Source organism: Macaca fascicularis, chromosome 20 (genome assembly GCF_037993035.2).
Source record: "Macaca fascicularis isolate 582-1 chromosome 20, T2T-MFA8v1.1".
Taxonomy (NCBI): Eukaryota; Metazoa; Chordata; class Mammalia; order Primates; family Cercopithecidae; genus Macaca; species Macaca fascicularis.
This window is the reverse complement of record NC_088394.1, coordinates 77064240-77078053: the sequence shown is the minus strand read 5'-3', so window position 1 is coordinate 77078053 and position 13814 is coordinate 77064240. Positions and strand designations below refer to the sequence as shown.

General features: G+C 49.2%; 1 protein-coding gene across 2 annotated transcripts in view; it reads left to right on the top strand.

Annotated features, from left to right (window-relative positions):
* Positions 1-13814, top strand: part of LOC102121495 (polycystin-1-like protein 2) — a 105151-nt gene that overhangs the window by 24488 nt on the left and 66849 nt on the right. For both annotated transcript variants that reach the window (XM_045381936.2, XM_045381935.2), the window contains exons 8-12: positions 1667-1744; positions 5417-5466; positions 7492-7609; positions 8532-8739; positions 12689-12809. In XM_045381936.2, coding sequence (XP_045237871.2) covers positions 1667-1744; positions 5417-5466; positions 7492-7609; positions 8532-8739; positions 12689-12809 — 575 coding nt within the window. The remainder of the gene's footprint in view (positions 1-1666; positions 1745-5416; positions 5467-7491; positions 7610-8531; positions 8740-12688; positions 12810-13814) is intronic.

The following is a 13814-nucleotide window of genomic DNA, read 5'->3' as shown; positions in this document are numbered from 1 at the left end:
CAGGGCAGGGGTCCAAGTCCCATCTCTGGTCTATCTCAGAAGTATTTGCAATGATGCTGATGGGAGGACAGACTGGCTGGCACCAGCCAGGGGAGGTGGCCACAGCACCCATTTGCATTTAATCTGTAAGGAACAGAGAGTCCTTGAGGGCCCTGATGAGATCAGCAGGCAGAAATGTGATGAGAATGGCAGAGTCTCCAGCCCATCCAGGACCTGCCCGCAGCTCCCCCTGGATCTCAGAGGTGTGCTAGAAAACAGGTGACACTATGCAGGTGTGGGGTTACAACGCCCTCCGCAAGCAACTCCACAAACCAGATAGCAGAAGGGACCATAGCTTTGAGAAGAAAACCACCGGGGCTTTGCCAGATACCAAGGGTCCAACTTGGAAGAGGGAAAATCTAGAGGCTGCTGCAGCTGGAAAATCACACCATGCATGGGTTATAAGCCAGATGCAGATTTTGCTTTGTCACCTATAAAAATTACTCCTCCCCTGAAAGTCACGGCTGTAAAGGTCGCTTTGCAGGGGAAGTTGATCTCGGTCTGATAAAATCTCCGCATGCCTTGTGACTTTCCCTCTCTGTTAGATGATGAACAGACTTCTCCTGCCCCTGAGGCCAACAGATTTGGATGACGCCAGGGCTGGCGGTGGGTGGAAGGATGGAAGGGGAACAGGACAGGGCAGGGACATTTGCACTTGGTGGTGCCGGCCTGGTTCTTGAGGTTGAGCAAATGTTTGAAGCTGCCTTTTTCTTGAGGAGCTTCTCTGGGTTCTTGGGGCCCCCAGCTGGGCCTTATAGGCCTTTGCTCCTCGGGTGGTGGGGGATGCCTCCCCGTTAGCTGGCCACATGCCCTGGCTCCTTCTCCTTGGCCACCTCCCCTCTCTGTTGGACTCTCCTCATTCTCCCTGCCCTCGTCAGCACCCCTCTCCCCAAGGCACACATCTGGTCCACAGAACATTCTGACCCATTTCTTGGCTGACTCCCAGCCAGATGCAGTTCTTTCCCAGATGTAGAAATGCAGCCCCTTCCTCCTGACGCCTTCCACCCCATGCGTGGTGGCATGAGCCTGTAATCCCAGCTACTCGGGAGGCTGAGGCGGGAGAATTACTTGAGCCTGGGAGGTAGGTGGAGGTTGTGGTGAGCTGAGATCGTGCCACTGCACTCTAGTCTGGATGACAGAGTAAGATCCTGTCTCAAAAATAAAATAAAATAAAATAAAAAATTCCTTCTCCACTCTCTCCACCCTTCTCACAATACTGCTATGTCTCTCCCTCTTGGGAATCCCCAGTCTTATCTATTGAAAACCTACTTCTCCTTTGGAATTTAGCTCCAGCCTTGGCTCCATCCTGTGAACCATTTCTTTCTCTCCTGAGGTTGAAGCGGCCCCACCCACTGCCCACAGTGCCCCATGCCGATTCCTCCCATGGTTTGGCGTTCACTGTCCTATGTGTCTACACATCATAAGGCCCCTGAGGACAAGAACCAAGCTCCTTCATCTCTGTGTCCCCAGAGGCTTGCACCGTGCCTGACATACAGCAGGGATTCATTAAATGCTCAGAGGTGAAATATTTCGTTAGAGGCATCAGTGGACTAGGGAAGCAAGCTGGGAGAGTTTTCTTGGTCAAATTCATGACAACGGCTGTGACTCTGGGTCCCTTGTATTGCAGGTACCTTTCTGGTCACCATGCTGGTGAAGAATGCCTTCTCCAACCTGAGTTTGGAAATCGGGAACATCACTATCACAGGCAAGGTGTTTCTGCAAGGGGGCGTAAAACCTTTTACCAGGAGTCCAGGGCATTGCAACTGCTTAGGCTCTAGTGAGGGGCCTTTCCAAACACGGCTCTGAATATGTATCTTGTTCTACAGATGGTTAGAATCCTCTAGTTATTCTAAGGAGGCAATGATGTTTACAGTAAAACATTTAACCACTGATATAGAATTCTAAAACGAGAGTTTGCATTCATTATGATGCTTTAAGCTGCAAGTAACAGAAAGTCCAACCTAAGTAGCTTCAGATTCAGGGCTTTCTCATCTCACATAAGAAGTTGGAGGTAAGCACTTCCAGGGTTGGTTCGGTGGCTCAGCGATGCCAGCAAGAAACCAGGCTCAGTCTATCTTTGTCCTCTGCCATCCTTAGAGCTTTGGGGCTGCCTTAGGCTTGCTGCTCAGGGAATCAAAGTGACTGCTGCAGTTCCAGATATTGCGTGTCAACCCAGCATTATCCAGCAGCGGGAGAAGGGGTTTCCTTGTGTGTACTTCTTTTTATTAGGGGAAAAATCTTTCCCACTCTACATAATCATCACCTCAGATACCATGACCAAAGTAGGGTCATGTCTGCAGCTATAAAGTGCACTGGAAAAGCAGATACCCAGCGTTTTCAGTTTCTGTGGGAGAAGGTGGATTCTGGCTGCCAGGAGGAAGGCTGGGGTAATGGCTGTCGGGGAACTAGCTGACAGTAGCCATCACAGAGGTAGAGATCACTTGAATGTGTTTGCTAGGACAGTTCAAGTAGCAAGGGACAGAAAAGAAGCTCGAACTGGCTTGAGTCAAAAGGAAATTTTATCAGCTCAGAAAATGAAAAGCTGGCTGGTCACCGTGGCTCGTGCCTACAATCCCAGCACTTTGGGAGGCCGAGGTGGTGGATCACTTGAGATCAGAAGTTCGAGACCAGCCTGGCCAATGTGACGAAAACCTGTCTCTACTAAAAATATGAAAATTAGCTGGGCGTGGCGGCACACACCTGTAGTCCCAGCTACTGGGGAGGCTGAGGCAAGGAGAATCGTTTGAGCCTAGGAGGCAGAGGTTGCAGTGAGCCAAGATCATGCCACTGCACTCCAGCCTGGGTGACAATGTGCGATGGTGTCCCCCCCGAAAAGAAAAAAGAAAATGAAAATGAAAAGCCCAGGGAGTGGACCTGTTCTTAAACACAGCTGGATGCGTTGCTCAGACAATGTTTTCAGAAACCTGCCTCTCTCTCTCTGGTTCAGCGATGGCTTCTTTTGGATTCTCTCTTTCTGGCAGTAGTAAGATGGCCCCAGGCTTTGATCCTTAACCCCAGAGGAGAAAGAGCACCTCTTGATGGAGATTTCTAGTAGAAGTCCTGAGGCTGCGTCTTGCTGGCTGAAGCTCAGTTCATGGTTTCTCCTGGACCAGCTGCTGAGACCGGGGAAGTGGCAGTCAGTTTGGCAGGTCACAGTCTCATGCCCACACTGGAGTACAATGTAGGGTCAGCTTCACCCAAACCAAGGCCTGAGAGTTGGGGAGGGATGGTTCTTAGGGAAAATATCACCCAAGATGCTGCTACCAAGGGAGCGAGGCATAGATGCCTGGAAATTCGACAGCCAGATACGGGATTTGAGGCCCAGAAAGTTTAATTGACTTTGCAGAAGTCACACGGCTGATTCATGGCAGGATCAAAGGCAGCAAATATTTCTCCTAATTTTTTCATTCGGGGTGATTGGACTGCCTTCCTTCTTAAGGTTAAGAAAGCCCCCTTTATCTGGCATCTTAGCCTTGATTTGTATAGTTTTACACGCCTGTGGAATTATAGTTGTGTGAATGAGAATTCACTGGGAGAGACTTTTTTAAAGATCAGTGCTACTGATCTTTATATATATCCTTATATATATATCCAGGGCCTTAGTGAATCACACAAAATAACTGAAATAACTGTAAGTTCCTATCTTAATCACTATACTTTAATTAGACATTAATCATTAATATTTCAATATTTTCAGTAGGCCGGGCACAGTGGCTCACGCCTGTAATCCCAACACTTTGGGAGGTCGAAGCGGGTGGATCACTGGGGGTCAGAGGTTCAAGATCAACCTGGGCAACATGGTGAAACCCTGTCTCTACTAAAAATACAAAAATTAGTTGGGTATGGTGGTGCACACCTATAATCCCAGCCACTTAGCAGGCTGAGGCAGGAGAATCGCTTGAACCCGGGAGGTGCAGGTTGCAGTGAACCAAGATCATGCCACTACACTACAGCCTGGGCAACAGAGCTAGACTCCATCTCAAAAATATATATTTTTTCAGAGACATCAATTGATTGTACCTTTTCCCATTGTTTAAACTTGACACGCTAGCATTCTTTCTAGATGTATAGTTTACAAAGTAATTCTATAAACAGCACTACATTCAGTCTTCCTGGAGCCCTAAGAAAAAGGGATGGCCTCCAGGCATTTTTACAAATGAGGAAACCAAGACTCAGAGAGGATGACTCACCTGCCCAGTTCACATAGCCAATAGGAGGCCAGTAAGAGAATCTGACAGCAGCATAGTGTGTGGTGCCGACTCCACCCACTTGCCAGAGGTGAGCGTGCCCATCTCTCCTCACTCCATATTCAGTAGCATCAGGTTTATAGCTTGGTGGGAATATTTATACCATGGAAATTGACAAACGCTACAAATCAGGGCTCCTCACTCCCACCTCCTTTACTGGTAGTTAAACATTAGCAGTGCAGGCTGGGCCCAGTGGATCATGCCTCTAATCCCAGCACTTTGGGAGGTCGAGATGAGCGGATCACCTGAGGTCAGGAGTTTAAGCCCAGCCTGGCCAACAAGGTGAAATGCTGTCTTTACCAAAAATACAAAAAATTAGCTGGGTGTGGTGGCGGGCACCTGTAATCCCAGCTACTCAGGAGGCTGAGGCAGGAGAATGGCTTGAACCCGGGAGACAGAGGTTGCAGTGAGCCGAGATCGCGCCACTGCACTCCAGCCTGAGAGAGAGAGGGAGACTGTGTCTTGAAAACAACAACAACAACAACAACAACAACAACAACAACAACAACAACACATTAGCAGTGTATAACTGCATCTGTCTGACTCTAAATCTTGTGTTTTATCTGCCCTGGCAGCTGCCTCTTTCTCAACTATCAAAGAGGTGTCTTCAGTCCAGCGGTGGACATGATGGCTCACTTTTAATCCATTTCCCTATGACCTGAACATTTGCTATGTTCCCTTAAACCATTTTCTTTTTTTTTTTTTTTTTTTTTGAGGCAGAGTCTTGCTCTGTCGCCCAGGCTGGAGCGCTGTGGCCGGATCTCAGCTCACTGCAAGCTCCGCCTCCCGGGTTCCCGCCATTCTCCTGCCTCAGCCTCCGGAGTAGCTGGGACTACAGGCGCCCGCCACCTCGCCCGGCTAGTTTTTTTTGTATTTTTTAGTAGAGACGGGGTTTCACCGTGTTAGCCAGGATGGTCTCGATCTCCTGACCTCGTGATCCACCCGTCTCGGCCTCCCAAAGTGCTGGGATTACAGGCTTGAGCCACTGCGCCCGGCCTCCTTAAACCATTTTCAAAGACAGGCTGATGCTCCTGGTGGCATTTTCCACATGACTCTCTGACTCTATCTTTTGGCAACCTTTTATAAGGTTTCCAACCAAAGCTTGATACCCCTTCCCACTGTGTTCACAGCCCCTTCCAGTCTCCAAGAACCATCTGGGATGAATGCTGAAGGAAAGAATGTGAGTATTGTCTTCAAAAAACATTTAACCTGGCCAGGCGCGGTGGCTTACACCTGTAATCCCAGCACTTGGGGAGGCCGAGGCGGGCAGATCACGAGGTCAAGAGATTGAGACCATCCTGGCTAACACAGTGAAACCCCATCTCTACTAAAAATACAAAAAATTAGCCAGGCGTTGTGGCGGGAGCCTGTAGTCCCAGCTAGTCAGGAAGCTGAGACAGGAGAATGGCGGGAACCTGGGAGGAGGAGCTTGCTGTGAGCCGAGATCGCACCACTACACTCCAGCCTGGGCAACACGGCAAGACTCGGTCTCAGAAAACAAAAGAAAAAAAAGAAAAAAAAAAGTTTAACCTCACAAGGAAAAGATGTCCAAGCACTCTGTTTTCGTTTTGAGTTTTAGTGTGTTGGTACCAATGGCCAGAGCACTAGGAATCCCTGAGGTGTCTTCCATTTGAAAAGAGGCCTAAAATGACTGAATTCAAACAAAGCAAGTTGTCTAATCACAACAGAGTTAGGTTGTAAATCGATAATAAGCTATCTAGGATATGTAGATATCTGTTAGATATCTTGGCAATTAAACAGCACACTTGTAAAAAAATCAATAGCTCAAGAAGAAATCACAAGGGAAATTAGAAAGTATATCTAACTGCATGATAATGACAGCACGACCTATGCAAACTTGTGGAATACAGCTAAAGCAGTGCTCAGAGGAAAGTTTATCACTTTTAATGCTTATATTAGAAAGCAGGACAAAAAAGAAAACTGGCCCAAGCTCTTTAGTTTTTATAACAAAGACTGAGTTCAACTCCTTGCTGTTGACGTTGTTCAGGCATGCATTTATTCTATAATGAAGATTTATTGTGCATCTACAGCGTTCAAGGCTAGGTATTAGGGGCTGGAAATGCAATAGTGAATAAGCACATATAGTCCCCGCCTTCATGAAGCTTACTGAGTAATACTAATGAATATATTGGCCAGGTACGGTGACTCATGCCTATAATCCCAGCACTTTGGGAGGCCCAGATGGGAGGATCACTTGAGCCCAGGAGTTCGAACAACAAAGTGAGACCCTCATCTCTCAAAAAAAAAAAAAATTAAAAATTAGCCAGTCATTAAGGTGCATGCCTGTGGGCCCAGCTACTTGGGAGGCTGAGGTGGGAGGATAGTTTGGGCCTGAGAGGTTGAGGCCGCAGTGAGCCATGGCTGTGCCACTGCACTCCAGCCTGGGTAATAGAGTAAGACCCTGTCTCAAAAAAAAACCAAAAAAAAAACCCCAAACCCCCCCCCAAAAAAAAACTCCAGCAAACAAATTATCATAGAATTAGGAATTGTGATAAGTACCGAATAAGAGCCAATAGGGTGCAGCGATAGCAATGTACAGTGTGGTCTGGCTGATGTGGTCAGACACGGCCTCTCCAGAAGTGACGTGTAAGTGGACACGTGAAGATCAGCCAGCCAGCCATGCTGGAAAGCAGAGCAAGAGCTTTCTGAGCGGGCAGATCTCAGAGGCAGGCGATGGCCTGAAGCCAGCATGGCTGGAGCCTGGTGGAGGAGAGGGATGTAGGAGATTATGGACACAGAGGCCAGATCACGCGGAGCCTTAGGTGCCAAGGCAAGAAGTTTGGATTTTATTCTCAGGCCATGGGAGGCCACTGGGGGTTGAGTTCCACTGTAGCCCCGTGTTATTTCAGGTCAGGACTTCGGGGCTTGAGCAAGAAGCTCTACAGCCTGAGCTGTTTAACAAGTCCCACCAGAACTTACTCCAGGAACACCCCGTGTTTCTGGAGCCCACACTCAGAATCACATTACTTAGCCAGGGATCCTGAGCAACTGATTCCATGCCCCATGAGGGGAAGGGGAAGGAAGCCGGGGGATTGGCCAGGGTCTGTCTCCACTCCACGCCTTACACTGAGGCTGCTTTTGGTGCAGACTGCTCTGGGGTGAAAGGGGGATGCCAACAGCACCCCACAGTGAGCCTGAGCTAACTGTAGTGGGAGTCTCACCAGCTGGCTGCTTTTTTTTGCAGAAAGATAAAGGCGATATGGAGGTGTCTATCCAACCTGGTCCATACGTGGATCCTTTCACGACAGTGACCCTGGACTGGCCGGACAATGACAAGGAATTACGCTTCCAATGGTCATGTGGTAGGTGATGATAGAGTTCTTTTTTTTTTTTTTTGAGACAGAGTTTCGCTGCCCAGCCTGGAGTGCAATGGCGCGATCTCGGCTCACTGCAACCTCCGCCTCCTGGGTTCAAGCCATTCTCCTGCCTCAGCCTCCTGAGTAGCTGGGATTATAGGTGCCCACAACCACACCCAGCTAATTTTTGTATTTTTACTAGAGATAGGGTTTCACTATGTTGGCCAGGCTGATCTCGAACTCCTGACCTCAGGCGATCCATCTGCCTTGGCCTCCCAAAGTGCTGGAATTACAGACATAAGCCACCGCGCACTGCCAACGATAGAGTTCTTGAATTGTCCTGTTTCATTAAGAAGTGGTGAGCATCGGTCAGACTTTGCTGTTCTTTTTCTTAGTCTTCACACCAGCTTTTCCTATGGCCGACATTTTGTGTAACTTGTACATGCCAGACCTTGCAAATTTCATGGAAATAGCAGGTGGGGCTGAGCCTAGTTGCTCGTGCCTGTAATCCCAGCACTTTGGGAGGCTGAGGCAGGTGGATCACTGGAGGTCAGGAGTTCAAGACCAGCCTGGTCAACTTGGTGAAACCCCATCTCTACTAAAAATAGAAAAATTAGCCAGGTGTGGTGTTGCATGCCTGTAATCCTAGCTACTCTGGAGGCTGAGGCAGGAGAATCGTTTGAACCCAGGAGGCAGAGGTTGCAGTGAGCCAAGATCGCGCCATTGCCCTCCAGTCTCGGCAACAAGGGCGAAACTCCATCTCAAATAAATAAATAAATAAATAAATTTAAAAAGTGACGTTAAAAAAATTAAAATGTTTATTTAGAGCTGATGTTATTATTCATGACCCCTTTCAAAACCAGAAGGTAGCAGTCTGTGCCACGTTCAGGGCCCCTGATGGATAACAGTGTCTGTCCATTTCTCTCAGGGCGTTGCTGGGCTCAGTGGAGCGGCTGTGTTGAGAGGCAGCTGCTGCTCACAGACCAGAGGAAGCTGGTGGTTCCAGCATCCTGCCTGCCGCCGCCTGACTCCGCTGTCACCCTGCGCCTGGCTGTTCGGAGAGGTCAGGAGCTGGAGAACAGGGCAGAGCGGTGCCTCTACGTGTCTGCGCCCTGGGAACTCAGGCCTCGAGTCAGGTGGGGCGCGTGGGCAGTTCCTCCAGGGTCCTGATTCATTCGTTCAGCCGACACTTACCGAGGACCCACTAAGGCTGGGGCTGCCTTGGGGCAGGGCTGGCTGTGGGGGTCTCTGTTCTCATGGGGGTTAGCTACCACCTGGTGATCAGCACTGCTGGCGTGAATGAAGAAGGGAGACAGCGCACGTCTATGAAAACTGCCCTGACTGGGGATCAGAGAGGCTTCTCTCAGGAACTGAAGCTCAGCAGAGATGTTCAGGAGAAATTCACAGGGCAGGGAAGGGGCAGCTGGAGCAGGAACAGAGAGGGCACAGGGAGGGAGCAGAGAATCATCAGGGAGTGAAAGAGGCCGGTGTCCTGAGGATGGAGAAGAGAGGGTGGGAAGGAGCTGGTAGTGTAGGCAGGGCTCAAGTGGGGCCTTGCCGGTCATATCAAGATTTTACCCTTTTTCCTAAGAGTGATACAGAGAAATCACCCGAGAGTTCTTTATTTCTATTTTTATTTTTATTTTTTTGAAATGGAGTCTCGCTCTGTCACCCAGGCTGGAGTGCAGTGGCGCCACTGCAGCTCACTGCAGCCTCCGCCTCCCAGGTTCAAGCCTTTCTCCTGCCTCAGACCCCCGAGTAGCTGGGATTACAGGCACGCGTGCTACCGTGCCCAGCTAATTTTTATGTTTTTTGTAGAAGCGGGGTTTCACCACGTTGGATAGGCTGGTCTCGAACTCCTGACCTTAGGTGATCCACCTGCCTCGGCCTCCCAGATTGCTGGGATTACAAGAAATGAGCTACCGTGCCCAGCCAAGCATCCAAGAGTTCTAAGCATGTTACTTCAATATGCTCTGGCGGCTCGGTGGAGAATGACTTGGAAGAGGGCCAGGGAAGACTCAGGGAGATTGCCCAGGCTCTTGCAGGAGTCAAAGTAGAAGGTCAAGGTTACTTGGCCTATCAGCCAGTCCCTGCAGGAAGCAATGGCTCAGCCAAACCAGGAATAAATGGAAGAGAGCTGGATGAAGGGACCGTTTGCAGGTGAGAGCAGGGATAAGGGAATGAACCAGGGGCAACAAGGCAAGAATACAACCAAGGGAAGCCATTATCACCCCCAGGAATGCAGAGGTAAGATAACGGGATGGCATTACTAGAAGTCCTGGGAGCTGTCGCTGTGGGAGAGGGACCTCCCAATGGGAGATGTGGCCTTAGTTGGAGAAGCACAGCCTCTCCCACCTGCAGCCCATCGGGGAAAAGAGCAGGGAAAGCCATGAATAAATTCCCCAGACTCTCTCCTCTTACCCTCCAGTCCTCTGTCAATGCTTCCCGTTGGCTGGACCCAGTCAGAAGCTGGAGGGTGTGGCAGCTTGGGTGATGCAGTCACCCAAGTCTAGAAAGCTCAGTCTCCCAGGTCAGAGCCACAAGTAGGAGGAGACTGGAACAGAGAGGCAGATAGAGGATGTCCCGCACACTTGGACTAGGACAGACATGAGGAAAGAAGCAGGAAGATTCAAGAGCTATCGTCAAGTTCAGACCAAAGGGGAAACTGGGAGACCGTCCTGTGGAGGGTAGGTCTATGCAAACTTTCCCCCAAAGTCTGAGTAAGCAGAGAGGCCGAAGAAAGAAGCTGACCTGTTTAGTTTCTCAGAAAGGAACATTTAATTGAGACTTGTGAACAGAAACCATGATGTCCAGGGTGGCTGCAAGACAAGATGGTGAATGCTGGCACCATTACCCCCCAGAACCAGGGCTTATATACCACAGGGAAGGAATGTGTAGGACAGTTGTAGGGAAAGGCAAGAATACTATGTGAATCCCTTTAAGGGCAGTACTCACAGTAAGTACATGCTCTTACACAAAGAACTGTAGAGAGAATAGAAATCTTAGAGGGATTCCTGGAATTGGAATTAATCAGTAGTCAACATGGCAGATTAGCATCCAAGATGGAGTTGCTTTGGCCTTCATAGAGACTTTATAGAGAAGACCAAGAGTTTGGATCCAGACACAATGGTTCAGGTTCTATCTGCCCACTTAGAAGTTACATGGCATAAGCTTTCGGGACCTGGTTTGCTCATCTGTGATGTGGGGATGCTAATATGTCAATCATAGGGGCTATTGTGAGCATTGGACAAGCTAAAGACAATGGGAGTAACGTGTGCATGGCAGGCACACTGTCAAACCACAGCATTAGTTTACTATTATCAGAACTAAAAAGAATCACAGAAATTATCTGGGCTATCCCCTCATTTTGCAGGTGAGGAAACTGAGACTTAGAGAGTTTAAGTGATTTGGCCAGGCGTGGTGGCTCATACCTGTAATCCCAGCACTTTGGGAGGTCGAGGAGGGTGGATCACCTGAGGTCAGGAGTTTGAGACCAGCCTGGCCAACATGGTGAAACCCTGTCTCTACTAAAAAAATACAAACATTAGCTGGGTGTGTTGGTGAGCGCCTGTAATCCCAGCTACTTGGGAGTCTGAGGCAGGAGAATTGCTTGCACCAGGAGGCAGAGGTTGCAGTGAGCCGAGATTGTACCACTGTACTCCAGCCTGGGCGATAGAGTCTGTCTCAAAAAAAAAAAAAAAAAAAGAGTTTAAGTGATGCACACAAGGTAACCATTCATAAGCGACAAGGACGGGATTAGAACTGAGGTCCTGTCTCAGCCTCATTCACCTTCCATATCATTACGCTGTGCAGTGAATGAAATGGGAATTCAGTCAGGCCATGGCTCGGTCCATCTTCACAACCAAGGCTATGTCCCGGCGTTGGTTGGGGCAGGGACGGCTTTTATTCCGTCTTTAATTTGAAAAAGGGCCATTCCCTACCCTCTCAAAGGACTTGAGAAGAACTGGACAAAAAACCCGGCCAGTGGTCACAATACCTGTCTGAGTCCATTTTGCACTGTTATAAAGGAATATCTGAGGCTAGGTAATTTATAAAGAAAAAAGGTTGGCTGGGCGCAGTGGCTCATGCCTGTAATCCCAGCACTTTGGGAGGTTGAGGCGGGTGGATCACTTGAGGCCAAGAGTTTGAGACCAGCCAGGCCAACAGAGCAAAATGCTGTCTCTACTGAAAATATAAATTAGCTGGGTATGGTGGTTCATGCCTGTAATCCCAGCTATTCGGGAGGCTGAGACAGGAGAATTGCTTGAATCTGGGAGGCAGAGGTTGCAGTGAGCCAAGATCATGCCACTGCACTCCAGGCTGGGTGACAGAGCCAGACTCTGTCTCAAAAAAAAAAGAAAAAAGAAAAAAAAAAAGAAAAAGAAAGAAAGAAAGGAAAAAGAAAAGAAAGAAGAAAAAAGGTTCATTTGGCTCATGATTCTTACGGTTGGAAAATCCAAGACTGGACATCTGTATCTGATGAGGACCTCAGGCTGCTTCCATTTGCCGTGGAAGATGAAGGGGACCTGGTGTGTGCAGAGAAGGGAGGGAGGGCTCTTTTTTTTTTTTTTTGGAGATGGAGTGTCAATCTGTCACCCAGGTTGGAGTGCAGTGGTGTGATCTTGGCTCACTGCAACCTCCACCTCCCTGGTTCAAGTGATTCTCCTGCCTCAGACTCCCGAGTAGCTGGGACTACGGGCACCCACCACCGTGCCCGGCTAATTTTTGTATTTTTAGTAGAGATGGGGTTTCACCATGTTGGCCAGGCTGCTCTCAAACTCCTGACCTCAGTTGATCCGCCCTCCTTGGCCTCTCAAAGTGCTGGGATTACAGGTGTGAGCCACCACGCCTGGCCGTCTTTTTAACAACCAGCTCTGGGGGTGACTAATAGAGCGAGAACTCACTCCCCAGGGAGGGCATTCATCCATTCATGAGGAATCTGCCCCCATGACCCAAACACCTCCTATTAAGCCCCACCTCCAACATTGGGGATCACATTTCAACATGAGGTTTCGGGGGACAAACATCCAGATGATAGCAACGCCTGGGGGAGCTTCCTCACTCTGTCCTCTGTGTGCCTTTCAGCTGTGAGAGAAACTGCAGGCCAGTTAATGCCAGTGAAGACATTCTGCTCAGGGTCACCATGGGGGAGGACTCCCCAGTGGCTATGTTCAGCTGGTATTTGGACAACACCTCAGCAGAGCAGGTGAGCACAGTGACAATCACTCCAGAGTGGAAATCTCCCTTGTACTTTCAGGACACCCGTGTCACATGGCCAGTACTGGGCCAGGGTTGGGTCAACTCCATTCAGAGCGTGTGGTGTGGGACTCAGGGTATTGGGCTGGGGAGAAAATCAGAGAATTGACAGCAGGGCAAATGGGCACAAGGGAAAAAAGCTCTGGAGAAACTTTGCAGCAGTGCTCTTGGCATCTCAGCAAAGTCCCGCTTGCCAGACGGAGAATCCTAACTCCAGCTTTCGTGGACTGGCCATTGGTCAACAATTGATGGATGGAGGGTCTAATAGACCAGCCTGTCTGTCCCCAGGTAGGGTGATTTCACTTCAGGGCTCTCCGTGCGACCAGGCAGAGGCTGGACGCCTCCAGTAACTGTTTTTTGCCTTGTTTTGTTCTCTGCTGTTTCTCTCTCTCCACTGCTTTTCCCTGGGAACCCTCCTTCAATAAATAACCTGCACACAAGGCTGGATATGGTGCTCACGCCTGTAATCCCAGCACTTTGGGAGGCCGAGGCAGGCAGATCACCTGAGGTCAGCGGTTTGAGACCGGCCTGGCCAACATGGTGAAACCCTGTCTCTACTAAAAATACAAAAACATTAGCGGAGTATGGTGATGCGCGCCTGTAATTCTACCTACTCGGGAGGCTGAGGCAGGAGAATCACTTGAACCTGGGAGGCAGAGGTTGCAGTGAGCTGAGATCATCCACTGCACTCTAGCCTGGGCAGCAGAGTAAGACTCTGTCTCAAAAATATTTTCTTTTTCTTTATCTTTTTTTTTTTTTTTTTTTTTTGAGATAGAGTCTCACTCTGTCGCCCAGGCTGGAGTACAGTGGCACGATCTCAGCTCACTGCAACCTCTGCCTCCTGGGTACAAGTGATTCTCCTGCCTCAGCCTCACAAGTAGCTAGGATTACAGGCGCATACCACCATGCCCAGCTAATTTTTGTATTTTTAGTAGAGACACAGTTTCATTAAACT